At 42.6% G+C, this 15,989-nt stretch overlaps 3 protein-coding genes across 9 annotated transcripts in view; 2 read left to right on the top strand and 1 right to left on the bottom strand.

Annotated features, from left to right (window-relative positions):
- The window catches only part of LOC143024123 (uncharacterized), a 35,311-nt gene extending 28,451 nt beyond the window's left edge, over positions 1-6,860 (top strand). For all 6 annotated transcript variants that reach the window (XM_076182896.1, XM_076182899.1, XM_076182895.1 and 3 more), the window contains one exon: positions 6,397-6,860. The gene's annotated coding sequence lies outside the window, so the exon portion shown is untranslated. The remainder of the gene's footprint in view (positions 1-6,396) is intronic.
- LOC143024124 (C-type lectin mannose-binding isoform-like) overlaps positions 1-15,989 on the bottom strand; it is a 96,457-nt gene that overhangs the window by 5,642 nt on the left and 74,826 nt on the right. Inside the window, exon 11 of one of the 2 annotated variants that reach the window (XR_012966264.1) lies at positions 14,871-15,003. The exons of the other annotated variant lie outside the window; for it this stretch is intronic. The gene's annotated coding sequence lies outside the window, so the exon portion shown is untranslated. Of the gene's footprint in view, positions 1-14,870; positions 15,004-15,989 lie in introns of those variants that run through there. 2 annotated transcript variants of the gene reach the window in all.
- Positions 6,610-14,898, top strand: LOC143024125 (uncharacterized). The gene is made up of 4 exons (XM_076182905.1): positions 6,610-6,814; positions 7,081-7,476; positions 10,595-10,733; positions 14,771-14,898. Exons 2-4 carry the CDS (start codon positions 7,250-7,252, stop codon positions 14,825-14,827), a joined length of 423 nt encoding a protein of 140 aa, XP_076039020.1. The 5' UTR covers positions 6,610-6,814; positions 7,081-7,249; the 3' UTR covers positions 14,828-14,898.

Genomic DNA, 15,989 nt, shown 5'->3' with positions numbered 1-15,989 from the left:
AGGACATCGGTAGCAATACTAAGACTTCATTGACAGATAATTCTGTAGCCCAAAAACTTACTATTGGAATGGATTCTGAAGTGACAAAAACATCTTTAGATACTCAGAAACCAATAGATAGCTTAAATATTGCCCCTAATAGTCATAGAGTCTTACATTTAAAATATGTCTCTCTTTATAAGAGTTATATTGACTTACATGAAAAGTTCTGTAAATTTGGACCAATTAAAGAGATCAGGGTTTAACTGACTGACAACTTTAAAGCTTGGCTAGTCTGGATCTCATTTCTTTATAATCAGGATGCAGTGGCTGCCTGCTTGGATTATAATAATTCCAAAGAAAAATAATCTTCCGCCCAACTTGTTGCTAGAGTGCCACCTAACCAGGATATCTTTTATCCAGAAAACCCAGTAGAGGCAAGAAAGGAAAGTGTGCAGAGGCCTCCCAGTCCAGCTAAGTGGCTTATTATCACTCTTGCAAAGGAACGTGCTAACTTGTTCGAGTTTAGAAGATTCTTGAAGAGTAGTCTTGGCTCTGGTAATTTGACTAACTCGCAGGTATCATGATTTGGAAGAAATTCCTTCTTGATTCATGTAAAATCTTATGAACAAGCTGCCATGGTGCTAAACTTGAGACAGAAATCAGACATTAAGGAAGTTAAACCCCACTATACCTTTAGTTATGCCAAAGGGGTAATTTTTAATAGAGATCTCTATGACTTTGATGAAGAAGAAATTTTAGAAATGTGCCCAACTAATGTTTGGAAGGTTGTTAAAATCCCTTGTTCTATGATTTCTAACTTTTTCTGGTGAAGATCTACCTCATTATGTAGAGATAGAAAAAGAGATTGTTTATGTGAAGCAGTTTAAGCCCCGTCCCCTTCAGTGCTTTAACTGCTGTGGTTTTGGCCATCCTTCCCGCAGATGTGCAAGGGACAAACTGTGTTTGATATGTGCTCAGCCTGAACATGGGGATTGTTCCCGCGCAACAGTTTGTATAAATTGTAAAGAAGAGCATGATGCCAGAGATAAGAACTGCGTAATTTATAAGAAGGAACAGGAAATACTACTAAAAGCCCATGCAGAACATATGAGTGTAGGACATGCTAAAAGACTACTAATTCCAAAAGATACAGTGATGTTGTTAAAACAAATAATAAAGTGGATCAGCCAACTGTAGAACCCAATAGAAATAAAATTGCCAATATGAATTCTTCTGTTAACACTGAACCCAATCCTCAGTGTAAAAGTGTTACTATCAAATCTAATGGTCTTTCTTCTTCTGAACTTGGAATTTCTAATACTTCTGAACCCTCCTCTGCGGAGGTTTCCTCACCCCTTGTTGAAGGGGTGTCCCCTGCCCCATCCGGAGGGGCACCTAAGGTTTCTATTGTTGAAACCTCACAGGCTTCTTCCAATGAAGCCTCGTTTCAGGCAATCTCTCTTCCAGACTTGGGGGACTCCCCAGTAGAGGGATTGCTGACTAGTGTGCCTCACTCAGTAGAGGTGCACAGAAGCAATGAGGATCAACCAACTCTAGAATGTAATAGAAAAACAAATACTAATACGAATTCTGCTGTTAATGCTGAACCCAAGCCTCTGCGAAAGAGTCACTATTAGACCTAATCGTTCTTCTCCAATATTTAGAAATTCTAGTACTCAACCCTCCTCTGCAGAGGTTCTCTCATCCCCAGTTGAGGGAATGTCTCCTGACCCATCTGGAGGGACACCTAAAGTCCCCATTGCTGAAACCTCACAGGGTTCCTTCAATAAAGCTTCCTCTCAATCAATCAACCTTCCAAACTTGGGGGGGCTCCCTAATAAAGGGATCACGGACTGGTGTGCCTTACTCGGTTGAGGTGCACAGAAGCAAAGCTATGGAGTCTGAAGCTGTGTGCAGTAAAATACTCCACAGTCCTCCCTCATCTCCATCTCGTTTCCCATATCTTGATATGGAATTTAAGAAAGGAACTAATATTCCAGACTCTACTTTGTCTGTTGGACCATTGTCAGAGAGGAGGATGCCACCCGCGAAAGCAAAGAAATTAGAAAAGAACCCATCTTGTAGACCCTCTCTCTCCCAGACTTCTCTTACCAGACCAGTAGACCCCCCCCCCAAAAAAAAAGTATGTAATTCAGTGGAATATTCAAGGTTTTAATTCTCAGCGAGAGCAGGTTCGGATTCTCTTTAAAGAACATGATGTGTCTGCTATTTGTCTCCAAGAAACTATGCTTGGCGATTTATCCCCTGATGTTGGACTTAATTATAAATTTTACAGATCTCCTCCTATGATTGGGGGCCATGCCTATGGAGGTACTGGTATCATTGTTAACAAATCTGTAAACCACAGAAGTGTCCAGCTACATTCGGTGTTGCAGGCTTGTGCAGTACAAATCTTTACAACTAAATGGACCACTTTATGTTCTTTGTATTTGGAACCTGAACTGGAAGATCGACTCCTAGACATATATAACCACTCCCGTTAGTTTGAATTAAATGACCTACAATCTTTGGTTGACCAGCTCCCTCAGCCTTTTATTTTAATGGGTGACTTTAACGCCAAGCATCCTCTATGGGATGAATCAAGGTGTGACCCCTGGGGCAATATAATTGAAGAATTTATTGATAATAACGATGTCAGTTTGATGAATGACTGTTCCAAAACTAGGTTTGATGTCTTTCACAACTCAAGTTCTGCTATAGACCTAACTATTTGTTCATCATCCTTAAGATTAGACTACAGTTGGTCAATAGATAAAGATCTACATGGTAGCGACCACTGGCCTATCCATATCAAATATTTAAAGAACACTCCCTCCTCTTGCTTACCTAAATGGAAGACAGGAGAGGCTAATTGGGAATTATTTAGGAGATCCACAGAGATTAATTATAAGACTAGTGACTTTTCTAGTAACTCTGATGCATATAATTATCTGGTAGGCATCATACTTTCTGGTGCTTTCTCATCCATTCCTAGGACAGCTGGTAAACCTCAACACCCAGTAGTCCCCTGGTAGAATGATGAATGTGCTTTAAGCAGAAAGATTACAAGAACTTGCTATTAGAGATATCGGAGATATCCTTGTTTAGTCAATAAGATAACATACAGAAGAGCTCAAGCAAAGTAGAAGAAAATTTTCAAGAAAGCAAGGAGGGAATCCTTCATTAAATTTATTAGCGAATTGAAATATGACTCTACCCCTACCTTAGTATGGAATAGGATTTGAAAAGTACAAGGAAAGTTTACTCCATCTCCTTTGCCCATTCTCAAGATAAATGACTCTTTTATATCAGATACAAGAGAAGTAGCAGAGGCTTTTCGAAGACACTATGCTGATATTTCAAGTCCACTGCATTATTTACATGACTTCAGAAGAATTAGAGACAAGACCACGATTATTCCTCCCACCAATACGAACTTGGAGGCATATAATCTTCTGTTCACCTTAGATGAAGTGGATCATGCTTTATCTTTATCCTCCCCAACCTCTCCTGGAGAAGATGACATTCTTTATTCCATGGTTGCTCATTTATCCATATCCTCGAAGAAATTCCGTTTAAATGTGCTGAACAAATTTTGGTCGTCTGGATCTTCTCCTAAATCTTGGAAGACTTCAATTATCACAGCAATTTTAGAGGCAGGAAAAGACTCTCATGACCCACAAAGTTACAAACCTATTGATCTCACTAGCTGGATTTGTAAGATCCATGAAAGAATGGTTAATATGCGTTTAGTTTGGTTTTTGGAATCTAAAAATCTCCTATCTAACCAACAGTTTGGATTTAGAAGAAATAAGTGCACTCTGGATCACATACTTTTTATCACTTGTGATATTCGGAATACCTTTGCAGTTCAGAATCCGAGCATTGCTGTGTTTTTTGACTTGAAAAGTGCCTACGATACTACCTGGCGGGGAGGCATTCTGAAGCAACTTGGAGAGTGGGGTATCGGGGCTAATATGTTCAATTGTTTAAAGGATCTATTGTCTGACCTTTAAAAGTCAGAGTGGGCCCTTCTTTCTCTTCTGCATATCTTCAAGAGGAAGGAATTCCCCAAGGAAGTGTTCAGAGTCCTACACTGCTCAGCATAGCCATTAATAGTTTGTTAGAACAAGTTCCTGCAGGAGTTCATGGATTGGCTTATGCTGATGACTTCGCTATTGTGTGCAGCAGATCGACAACATTAGAAACAGGCCAAAAGATTCAAGAGGTTATTAAATTAGCAACAGCATGGGCTAATAGCAGGGGCTTCAGATTCTCTGCTGAAAAAACAAAAGCCATTAGGTTCTCTAGACTAAGATGCAAGGAAGAGATACCAACATTATTCTTAGAGGGTGTCATATTACCATATGAAGATCAAGTAAAATACTTGGGTCTGTTTTTGGACAAAAGGCTGACATTCACTCATCACATAAACGAGGTTATATGCACTGTTGAACAGCGACTTAATATATTATAGGTAGTGTCTTGCTTTAACTCATGTGTTAACATCAAAACAACATCCAAACTTCATATATGTAAAGCAGCTGGTAGACAGAGCTCCAAGAAAAAGTACTCTGCCGAAACCTCTAGAAGTGAGATGTGAAGTTGGGGCAGAGGAGGTAGGACTTGTTCCTGTTACAATTGCTGAGATCACGCCTCCCAAATTCCCTCAGTGGAACCGATGCCCCATTGTAATCTGTCCTATTAAAAACAAGAAAAATAGAACTGCTGCAGAGTTAAGAAGTGAACTTTTAGAACACTTATCAATACATGCTGATTCAATTTTTTATTTATACAGATGGATCAAAATCCCAAGATGGTGTTGGTTGTGCTGTTGTATCTGATAGCACAGTTTTAAGGAGGAAGCTGCCTTATTTTAGCTTTGTTTTTACTGCTGAACTGCTGGCAGTCAGCAACGCCCTCAAATTTGTTTTTAATTCTATTCCATGTAATAAGAATGTTGTAATTTTTAGACTCTATGAGCATTTTATCCTGTCTAAATGAATTATTGGCTCTTCACTATTTAGTCCAAGAAATACAGGACTGGTTAATTCTTATTAAGAACTGGAAAAAGATAAAAGTAAACTTTTGTTGGGTGCCGTCCCATGTGGGTATCACTGGAAATGAACAGGCCGATGTTGCAGCCAAAGCCACTACTAGGCTCAGCCATATAAGACACTAAAATCCCACATACAGACTTCAAACAAGTAATTCATAGCTATGCAATGGAGAAATGGCAAGAACAATGGACAAGGCTGGACGGTAGTTACAAATTAAAAGAGATTCACCCCTTGGTGAGACCTTGGAAGTCTCATTCTTTGGACAGAAGATCAAGTATTATTTTAACAAGATTAAGACTTGGCCATTCTTATATTACTCATAATTTTTTTATGGCAAGTGGAGCAGAAAGGCTGGCCCCCCAGTGCCCCACTTGCCAAGTCATTTTTACAATTAAACACATTTTGACTCAGTGCCCTGCATACTCTAATAAGCGCAGGACAAACTTTTTAACAAATTTATCTTTAAAAGAAATTTTAGGGGAAGAGGCTCATGTAAAGAATGTTTTAAAATTTTTAAAAGACGTCAATTTATTTGATGAAATTTAAAATTGTGTGTATGATTGCTTGAGAGTGTATCCTGTTTTGATGTGTTTTTGTGAGTGGATATTGTTTTTACTTTTTACTTGAAATTATATATATTCATTTATGATGGACATGTGCTGAACGGCCTATCGGCTCCGGTGCTTGGCCTTCAAGCCAAAAATTCCATAAATCAATTAATCTCAATTTTTCTCACTTTCTCTTTTTCTATCTCACTCATTTTCTCTCATTTACTCTTTTACACTTTTTCTTTCACTTTCTCACTCAATTTCTCTCATTCATTCTCTCACACTTTTTCTTTCACTTTCTCACTCTTTCTTATTTTCTCTTTCTCACTTAATCATTTTCTTTCTCAATTTCTCTTTCTTCCTCTTCCTCTCCCCTCCCTCTCCCTCTCCCCCTCTTCCTCTCCCCCTCCCCCTCCCTCCCTCTCCCTCTCCCCCTCTTCCTCTCCCTTTGCCCCCTCTCCCCCTCCCTCTCTTGGTAAATAGAGACCTTACAGTGCCTAAGAGATGGGAGGGATGACCCTTCATCCGGGAAGAGCCAAGATAAGAGGGAGGGAGGTGGGGTGGATGGGAGTGGAGTATGTAGGGGATGGAATGGGTGGGAGTGGTTTCTATGCCTTTGTATTTTGGCTACCTCCCTTGTGAAGGGGAAAAAGCCTTTAAGTATATGTACATATGTACCTTTTACATTAACTGTGATAAAATAATCGGCCAGTATATTCCCATGAGCAGCATATTAAAGGTCAAAGGGCCACGGTTTGGCCACCCCTGGTATATAAAGACCTTACAATATCTAAAACCTCCCTCAGATGGACACCTTGACCTTCCAACCTCTGTCGGACACCCACGTGGACGGGCAGAGCGGCGGTTCTCCTTCGCCAGATACCTTCGTAACAGACTTGTACTAGAGCTGGGAGGAACCTGAAGAGGACCTGTTGGAAGGAGAGGAATCACAACAGAATGAGCTGATTTTAGACACGAATCTGCCAGATCGTAATGGACAGGTGGCTACAGTAAATGATTTTTCTGTTATGGAGAGGCCTGTGGCATACGAAGAGCCAACTACAAGGGACGGCAGTACTGTTTCTTCTCCAGATATCGAGGTGCTCCTGGAGGAGGATGGAGTACAGCCACAGGCTTCATCCCAGCCATCCACAGTACACCCTCATCCTTGTGGGTCCTCTCCACAGCCGTGCATGCCGACATACCAGGGGTATATTACGACAGGTCAGCCTTGCCCCTCTCAACCCTATTGGATCACCCTCACCCCCGTGCCCCCCACCACTTCTGGTATACATGCCTACATCCCAAGGGTACGTGCCAGCATTCCAAAGTTGCGTGTCGCCGCAACCGCAGCCTTGTGTGTTGTCCCAATTTCAAGCTCCTCTCTCGCCACACCAAGCGTACATGTCCCCACCACCACTTGTTTTACTGCCTCATCTTCATGCATCACTGAGTCAGCAGCTCATACAGTCGTCTTTGGTCAATTCCAGTGCACCCCGGTCCCAACCATGCTCATTACTGTCTCGGCCAAGTGGAGTGTTGCCCCAGCAGCATGCACAAGAACTGTCCCAGGGACTTATCCAGCTGTTCCATCCACCTGGTGTCTCCCCACTATCGGAGACCTGCTCCTCTCAAGCACGATCCACATCCCCGTGCCTGATGGCCTCGCCAAAGACGACCAAAGCTAGATACAACTTCAAAGGGAAGAAGGGACCAGGTAGTCACCGGACTCATCCTCAGAGATCTCAGTGTTTTACCAAGGAGCCATTCTTCGGCTGGCACGGGGCACCTGCTGCAATAGCGACCCTGGTCCCAGGGGGCAGCAGTTACGAAAGGCAGTCTCCTGAAGTGTACTGTGCCGTACAAGAATCTGAATTGGCGGTCAGGTGAGTCGTACCTTTTTCTAAATCTGCAGGTTCTCCCCCTGAAGTTGATTACGTTTCATCAGTATACAGTTTTTTTTTTTGTGTGTGTGTATTTACCTAGTTGTATTAAATGGGAAGGGAGCTATGCTCGTGACCTGTCTTTGTATCTTTCAGCATCAAGTTTTTTCTTAAAATCTTGAATAGTGTTTGCACTCACTGTTTCTTTGATTTGTTCCTGGTATCTATCACTCACTGTGCTTGTGGCAGGATCAGAGGAGGGATTGAGGAAGTTGGTGACAGAGTTTGATAGAATGTGTGAAAGGAGAAAGCTGAAGATAAATGTGGGTAAAAGTAAGGTGATGAGATGTACAAGGCGTGAAAGTGACAGCAGACTGGAAGTGAGCATTAAGGGAGAGCGACTGGAGGAAGTGGATAGTTTTAGATACTTGGGTGCAAATGTGGCAGGAAAAGGTGGAGTGGAGGTGGATGGTAGAATGTAGATTGAGAGAAGCGAGTAAATGCTTTGGTAGATTTAAAAGTGTAATGAAGAATGGACATTTGGGAATGGATGCTAAGAGGAGACTGTATGAAGGAGTGATAGGAGTGATTGTGCCAACAGCACTGTATGGGGCAGAAATATGGAACATAAGAGAAGAAGAGAGAAGGAGTTTGAATGTGTTTGAGATAAGGTGTGTGAGAAGTATGATGGGGGTTACTAGGCTAGATAGAGTGAGAAATGAGGAGGTGAGGAGGAGAACAGGGGTGGAAAGGGAGTTGGGAGATAGGGGTGATGAAAGAGTATTGGGATGGTTTGGACACATGAAAAGAATGAGTGAAGAAAGACTAGTAAAAGAGGTATGGAAGGCAGATGTGGAGGGAGTGAATATGAGGGGATGTCCTAGGATGAGATGGATGGATGGGGTGAAGGGGGCTTTGGGGAAGAGGGGAACGTCTGTTGAGGAAGGACGGGAGAGGACAGAAGGTAGGGGTGAATGGAGAATGGTTGTATATGGATGATGTAATGCATGGGATGGAACGGGTGGGGAGATGTTGGGTGAGGTAGTATGTGTGAGCAAAATTTGATGCAGCCCAAAGGGATTTCACCCCGTCTTCTCCTTTTCTGCATGGGGGGGATGGAGAGGGGGGTCACCGATTTAATGAAGCGGCCTTGCTGTGGATGTGCTGTGTCTTGTGACACTGCCTCTGACCCAGGGCAGTGGACAAGGTGCAGGGATGACCCGTCATCCAGGAGGTGCTAAGATAAGAGGGAGGGTGGAGGGGAGTGGAGTGTATTTAGGGATGGAATGGGTGGGAATGATGTTATGCCTTTTTCTTTTTGGCTACCTCCCTTGTAAGGGGGAAAAAGCTTTGGTATATGTCTGTATCTATCACTCTGTGTGGGAAGCTATTTTTTTCTGATCTCTTCTGTAATCTTTTTTTAGTTTCTTTTCATGTCTTATTGTTTTTCCATTGTCCCATTTCAATAAATCACTTATCTAAGATTTCCACTCCCTTCATAATTCTAAAGATAGTTAGTAGGTCTCCTCTTTCCCTTCTTTGTTCCAGTCGGTAATTTTAACTTGGACAGTCTTTGTTCATATGTCATTTTGGAAAGAGTTGGTGCCAGTTTTGTTGTTGCTCTTTGTATTCTTTCTAATTTCTTTATATTCTTTTTGGTATTGGGTGTCCATAGTGTTGCTGCATACTCGAGTTTTGGTCTTATTAGTGTAGTTGAAATTTTTTGATCATTTCCTCATCCTGTGTGTGTGTGACTAAAAATTTGATGTAGCACGAGGGGATTTCTCCTTGTCTTTTTTTTCTGCACTTGTAGCAGGATCAGAGGAGGGATTGAGGAAGTTAGTGACAGTTTGGGAAGGTGTGCAATAAAAGGAAGTTGAAGATAAATGTGGGTAAAAGTAAGTTGATGAGATGTACAAGGGGAGAATGTGGCAGCAGATTGGAGGTGAGTATCAAGGGAGAGAGACTGGAGGAAGTGGATAGTTTTAGATACTTGGGTGCAAATGTGGCAGGAAAGGGAGGAGGGGAGGTGGAGGTAGAATGTAGATTGAGAGAAGTAAATGCTTTGGGGGGTTAAAAAGTGTAATGAGAAATAGACATTTGAGAATGGATGCTAAGAGGAGATTGTATGAATGTGTGATTGTGCCGACAGAGGAATTTGAATGTATTTGAGATGAGGTGCCTGAGAAGTATAATAGGAGTTACTAGGCTGGAAAGAGTGAGAAATGAGGTGGTGAGGAGGAGAATGGGGGTGGAAAGGGAGTTAGGAGATAGAGTTGAGTATTGGGATGGTTTTGACACATGTCTGATTTTTATTTATTATTAGTTATATGTCAATTTATTATTATTTACTATTTACCTGTTTGTTTATTATTTAACTATACCTATGCATTTATTTATGTATTTTATTTGTTATTTACATTATCATAGTTTTTATTTATTATTTTATTAATATGATTTTTTTTTCGCATCCGACCTAGATATGGATCAAAAGGTCTCCTGTCGGCATGCTCCGCCTTTGTAATCCTTTGTTGACTAGTGAATGGTGTGTGGAAGGTTGATGTGCAAAGAGTGAACATGAGGGGACAACCTAGGATGAGATGGATGGATGGGGTAAAGGGGGCTTTGGGGAAGAGGGAATGTCTGTTGAGGAAGGATGGGAGAGGACAGAAGGTAGGGGTGAATGGACAATGGTTGTATATGGATGATGATGTGTTCCATGAGGTGGAATGGGTGGGGGATGGGGGGTGAGGTAGTATGTGTGAGAAAAATTTGACACAGCCCGAAGGGATTTCTCCCTGTCTTTTCCTTTTCTGCATGAGGGGATAGAGAGAGGGGATTGCTGATTTAATGAAGTGGCTTTGCTATGGATGTGCTGTGTCTTGCGACACTGTGGACAAAATGCAGGGATGAACTGTCATCCAGAAGGTGCCAAGATAAGAGGGAGGGAAGAGGGTGGAGAGGAGTGGAGTGTGATAAGGATGGAATAGGTGGGAATGTTTTTTATGCCTTTGTTTTCTGGCTACCTCCCATGTAAGGGGGAAAAAGCCTTTGGTGTATGTATGTATGTATATACATTATATCTTCCTAATTCTCATCCTTCCTGTATTTCTCTGTACAGCACGAGCCAAATCCCGAGCCACAGGGAGGTCTGTTTGTACCAGCAGAATCTTCGACCCGAGTTGGACAACTTGGAGAAGAGGTACTCGACAAGTGCCTCAACGGACCCAGAGCACAGAGTTCTACAGAGCAATCCTATGGTAGGTTGTCGACTTATTTTGTCTTCACTAAGGCTGAGCGGGTTAGGGCGTCGTTACTTTTGGTAAAGGTCGAGGGGATGGCAGTTCAAACCCTGCCGGTGGCAAAGTTAAACTAAGTGCAGCATGGTTCATTAAGGAAGGATTACAAAGGTGGAGCATGGCGACAGGAGACCTTTTGGTCCATATCTAGGTCTGATGCGAAAAAAAATAATAATATAAAATAAATGATAATCATTCCATGCTACAAAGCCCTCTGTGAGGGGCACCATCCTAACCTCCTGATAGGAGGGGGGAGTGTGTGATGTTAAACCATATCATTATATCATTTATATATATATATACACCAAGGGCTTTTTCCCCCTTATAAGGGAGGTAGCCAAGCCTAAGGCACACACCTATTCCATGACCCTTTCCCCCTTCCTATCTTAGTGCCTATTGGATGATGGGTCATCCCTGTCTCCTGCCCAATGCCCTGGGTCAGAAGCAATGCAGCAAGGCATAGCACATATACAGCAGGGCCAGTTCACTTAAACAGTGACCTCCCCCCACCACCATCACCATCTCCGCCCCCTTATGCAGACATCCCCCTGACTGATACCTTTAATTTTTCTACTTAGAATAACTTAGATGATATAACCCAAATCTTGATATGACCATTGGAATTTAAAGATATAGACCAAGATGATCCTATGGTAGGTTGTCGACTTATTTTGTCTTCATTAAGGCTGAGCGGGTTAGGGCATCGTTACTTTTGGTAAAGGTCGAGGGGATGGCAGTTCAAACCCTGCCGGTGGCGAAGTTAAACCAAGTGCAGTATGGTTCATTAAGAAAGGATTACAAAGGTGGAGCATGGCGACAGGAGACCTTTTGGTCCATATCTAGGTCTGATGTGAAAAAAAAATAATAATAATATAAAATAAATGATAACACTGGGTAACAATTCTTTTTTTTTTTAAATCGTCAAGGGTTTTCCAGCGGAATTAGACTAATTGTGATGCTCTGAGTCCGAAAATGCCCTTGGTTTTTCTCAATCAGGTCAGGATTGTTCGCTACAGACATTTAAGAAAAAAACGATTTTTCGTCCAAAAACCCAATTTCTGCGGATCATAAAAATTCTGTTTTTCCGTTTTCCTGGGGAAATAAAAGTCAACGTATCCAAATTCATTCATTTTTTATATACTCGATTACATTTGATAAGCTTAATACATGTACATGAGCGTTACGTGACACAAAAGTTCGGAGTTCACGGCGTAAATCGCCGTTTCCTCGAATTACGTGTGTGAGCAGCTGCTGGGTTGTCTCTCTTCAGCGACCAGCAGTAGTCCGCGAGCATGACTGCGTCTCACCTCCCCTGGTACCTCTCCTCCATTTGACGCATGTCCTGATGGAACCTTTCTCCCTGCTCGTCGCTGACCGCACCAAGGTTTTCAGGAAACTTCTCCATGTGTGAGAACAGGAAATGCATCTTTATACTCATCAAACACCCGAGGTTTTGGAAGTTCTTTATCATGCTGTTGATGAGTGTGGCGTGGTTTGCTGCCTTCTTGTTCCCCAGGAAGTTGTTCACCACCTGCACAAACGACCTCCAGGCGGCGCACTCTAGCGTGTTCATGGAGTTTTCGAACTCTGTGTCCTTGATGAGCTGCCGTATCTGTGGGCCATCGAAAATGCCGGCCTTCAGCTTCTCAATGGTCACTCCAGGGAAGGCTCGCCACAGGTAGTTGAAGCACCTCCCATCCTTGTCCAGAGCGCGCGTGAACTGTTTCATTAACCCAAGCTTGATGTGAAGCGGTGGGAACAAAATCTTTTCCCGGTCAACAAGAGGTTCGTTTATGATGTTGCTCGCCCCAGGTACTAACTGCTCTCGCGCCGGCCACTCTTTCTTCACATAGTGCTGGGCTCTGTCTCGACTGTCCCACTTACATATAAAGCATGGGTACTTTGTGTACCCGGACTGCTGACCAAGTAGAAAGTTCACCATCTTAAGGTCGACGCAGATGAGCCATTGGTGCTGCTCATATTGGATTTTGTCGAGCACGTACTTGACTGCTTCATATTTCTCTTTGAGAGTTGTGGAGTGCGCAAGAGGAATTGAGGCGAACTCGTTCCCGTTGTGGATGAGCACACTCTTCAAAGAGCGCTTGCTACTGTCTTTGAAGAGTCGCCAATCTCTCGGATCATATTGAGGAGCGCCGAGTTTAACAAGAAGACCGGCGACATCTCGGCAGTACACGAGGTCTTCCTCCTGGCAGAAGTAGCCCATGTAGTCCTGATGCCTTCTACGAAAGAACGTGATACGCGCGTCCTCACCGAGTAGATTTTTCTCTTTGAGTCTGGAGGCCAACAGCTCGGCGGAAGTCTTCGAAAAGCTGAGATCCCGAACCAGATCATTAAGCTCACATTGTGAAAAGGGCTGTGGACCATCTTGTGTTTCATACTCTTCTTCTGTATCTCCTCCCTCATATGCAGTGGTGGCCTCGTCGTCGCTGCCAGGAAGCTCTCTGCACGCTGGTACAGGAAGTTCTTCGCAGTGAGCAACTGGACGGCGGGCAGATGGAAGGTCGGGGTACTGGAGGCTGCTCCGATTCTTCCGGTTGATGCCAGTAGTATTGATGGCGCAGAAGTAACAATCCGATTCATGGTCAGACGGCTCCCTCCAAACCATCGGAATCCCAAACTTCAGTGAAGTTTTCGTGCCCTTCGTCCACCGCCGGAGGTATTCCACGCACGTCATGCACACCGTGTGCGGTGCCCAGGACTTATCTTGGTCACCCAGCTTGACTTGAAAGTAAGCCTGGTATGCGCGCTTCACAAAGCTTGTGATACTCTTCCTGTGCATTGACAGCATGTATTCTCCGCAAATGTAGCAGAAAATGTCAGGATTATTCCTGCATGACCGTCGCGCCAAAGCCCTATCAATACCCTGAAAAGAAAGAAATAAGTCAATTAGTCAATTTCAAACAGAAACACACCAGAAGCAACCATTTATATATGAATAATTCGCTATATTCTTCAAGAAAAATAGGATTGAACTCAAAACCCTTCAAATTATCATATGTATAGCTCATCAGGTAGGCCTATGGCTGTATCTCAAAAAATTGACCTGATTGAGCAAAACCAATGTGATATTCGGAAAGTCGAAAGCTGTAGTGTACGAACATGGATACAAATAGCTTTAACCCAAGTCTATGATATTCCTGGAGTTCTGAAGTGTAATATCTTATATTCAATAAGACAATATATCTCACTGTACTATTCCATGCATAAAATATTTATTTGATGAAATAACGTTTCGCATGGGAGGCGACGATTGAGCCCAGTGCATAGAAGCGAATCTTGTACTTGTTTTCATGTACATTTGAGGGAATTATTTTAAATGTTATTAGACCTTTATCACTTCAACCTCTTTTGATCAATTATGCCTCGACCAGCGGATACCAACGGATCCCCCATGGTGCCTCGCCAGACCTACTGCCTGATCTTTCCCTCGACCGTACGCACGAAGTGTAGATGACGTGCAACCAAAAAGTGGATTTTAATTTTTTTGTTTTTTACATGCATATTTTCTATTTTTTTATATTTTGTATCTTTGTGTTAATTTGTATTTTCGGTCTCTAATAAGAATCCTGTGTAATATATTTTCTTTCTTTACCCTATCCTATTAATTTATCATTATTAATTTATTATTTAGTATAACAATCAAAGAGTATTGGATATTTTGCATACGCTGAGAATGTTCTACTATGAGGCCACAAACGAAACATTTGAGCTGGATTTACGCTCTGCATCATATGTCCTTGAGTATACACCTCGAATGTATACGGTCCGAGTTACGACCGTTTCGACTTACGACCGGTTGGTCAGAACCGATCTAGGTCGTAACTCGGATAGTGAGTGTACAACATACTTTACACGTGCCCACTACATATTTTATAATGCGCGTATTGTGATGCATCGTCATAGATCAGGCAACCTGTCGTGTGTGCGAATATTTGACTCGTATTGAAGAGGTCAAACTCTCCTTTACCTCTCGGCAGATGCACCATGTGTTGACGACCATGAATGTAAGGCAGGGTCTCAGAACGGTTTTGTAAGTTCGAATCAGTCCAGTGAGGATTAACTGCCGTAAAGATGAACAACTGCAGACAGCAGCCTTCGAGGACAGAGAGTCAGCTGCCCTCCACAGATGGACAGAGTCATGAGAAGCCACCAGACGTGATTGACTGCAGGCAGTTGTTAGGACGGGCAAACAAGTTCGTGGAATCTGCGTCTTTAAAGATTCAGGTCAGGGTTAGGATGAAGATAAATATATATTTATATATGTTTTATTCTATTTATTTATTAATTTTTTATTATTATAATTCAGTGCCCTTGCTGTCTTACTGCATTGCTCCTGACCCTGGGTGATGGGGAGATACAGGGATGACCCCTCATCCAGGAGGAGCCAAGATAAGAGGGAGGGAGGGAGGGAGGGTGAATGGGAGTGGAGTATGTTGGGGATGGAATGGTTGGGAGTGGTTTCTATGCCTTTTTTCTTTTTTTTTTTTTTTTTGCTGCCTCCCTTGTAAGGGCAAAAAAGCCTTTGGTGTATGTATGTATTATTATTTGTTTATCTATTTTTATTTTTATCATTTATTTATTTTTCTTTTTAAGAGAGAGAGTGTGCCATATATTTTAATGGAAGAACCTAGTTTGAAATCACTGTTGAAGAACTCTGCCATTGTTTTTTGTCTTCAGGAAAGTGAGGGTTTGGTCCAGGTTTGCCGTTCCTAGTCGAGGTGCATCAGTACAGTCCAGAAGAACAACCCTTGTCTCTGGAGGTGAGATTTTGTTCATCTCTTGTGACCTGTGGTTACGTAGGTAGCTTTTACTAGGTTGTGCTTTGCCTGGCCCGCCTTCCTGATAAGGGGGGAAAAGTGTTTTGGTATACCGATAGGATTAGTCCCCCTTATGAGGGAGGTAGTCAGCCAAGGTAGATTTGTACACATGTGAAAGTGGTCAGCATTCATAACATCACTTGAAGTCATCTATACTTCTTTCGTTCCTTCTTACTCTTCTTCGTCATCTTTGTCTTCTTCACCTCCTCCTCCTCCTCCTTTCTGTGCCTCATTCACCTTCTCTTCCTCCTTCAATTTCTTCTTCTCTTTCTCCTCCTCCTCCTCTTCTTCCTTTTCTTCATCCTCCTCCTCCACCTTTTCTTCCTCCTCTTCCTCCACCTTTTCTTCTTCCTCCTCTTCCACCTTTTCTTCTTCCTCC

Source organism: Oratosquilla oratoria, unplaced genomic scaffold (assembly GCF_046742065.1).
Source record: "Oratosquilla oratoria isolate Oo_2021 unplaced genomic scaffold, ASM4674206v1 SCAFFOLD94, whole genome shotgun sequence".
Classification (NCBI taxonomy): domain Eukaryota; kingdom Metazoa; phylum Arthropoda; class Malacostraca; order Stomatopoda; family Squillidae; genus Oratosquilla; species Oratosquilla oratoria.
Note: the sequence above shows the minus strand (reverse complement) of the source record. Positions and strands in the feature narration are given on the sequence as shown.

Coding starts and splice junctions, on each gene's coding strand:
- LOC143024125 (XM_076182905.1), top strand. CDS start 7,250: ATGGCCTCGCCAAAGACGACCAAAGCTAGATACAACTTCAAAGGGAAG. Junction 7,477..10,594: donor GAATCTGAATTGGCGGTCAG/GTGAGTCGTACC, acceptor TTCTCTGTACAG/CACGAGCCAAATCCCGAGCC. Junction 10,734..14,770: donor TTCTACAGAGCAATCCTATG/GTAGGTTGTCGA, acceptor ACCTCTCGGCAG/ATGCACCATGTGTTGACGAC.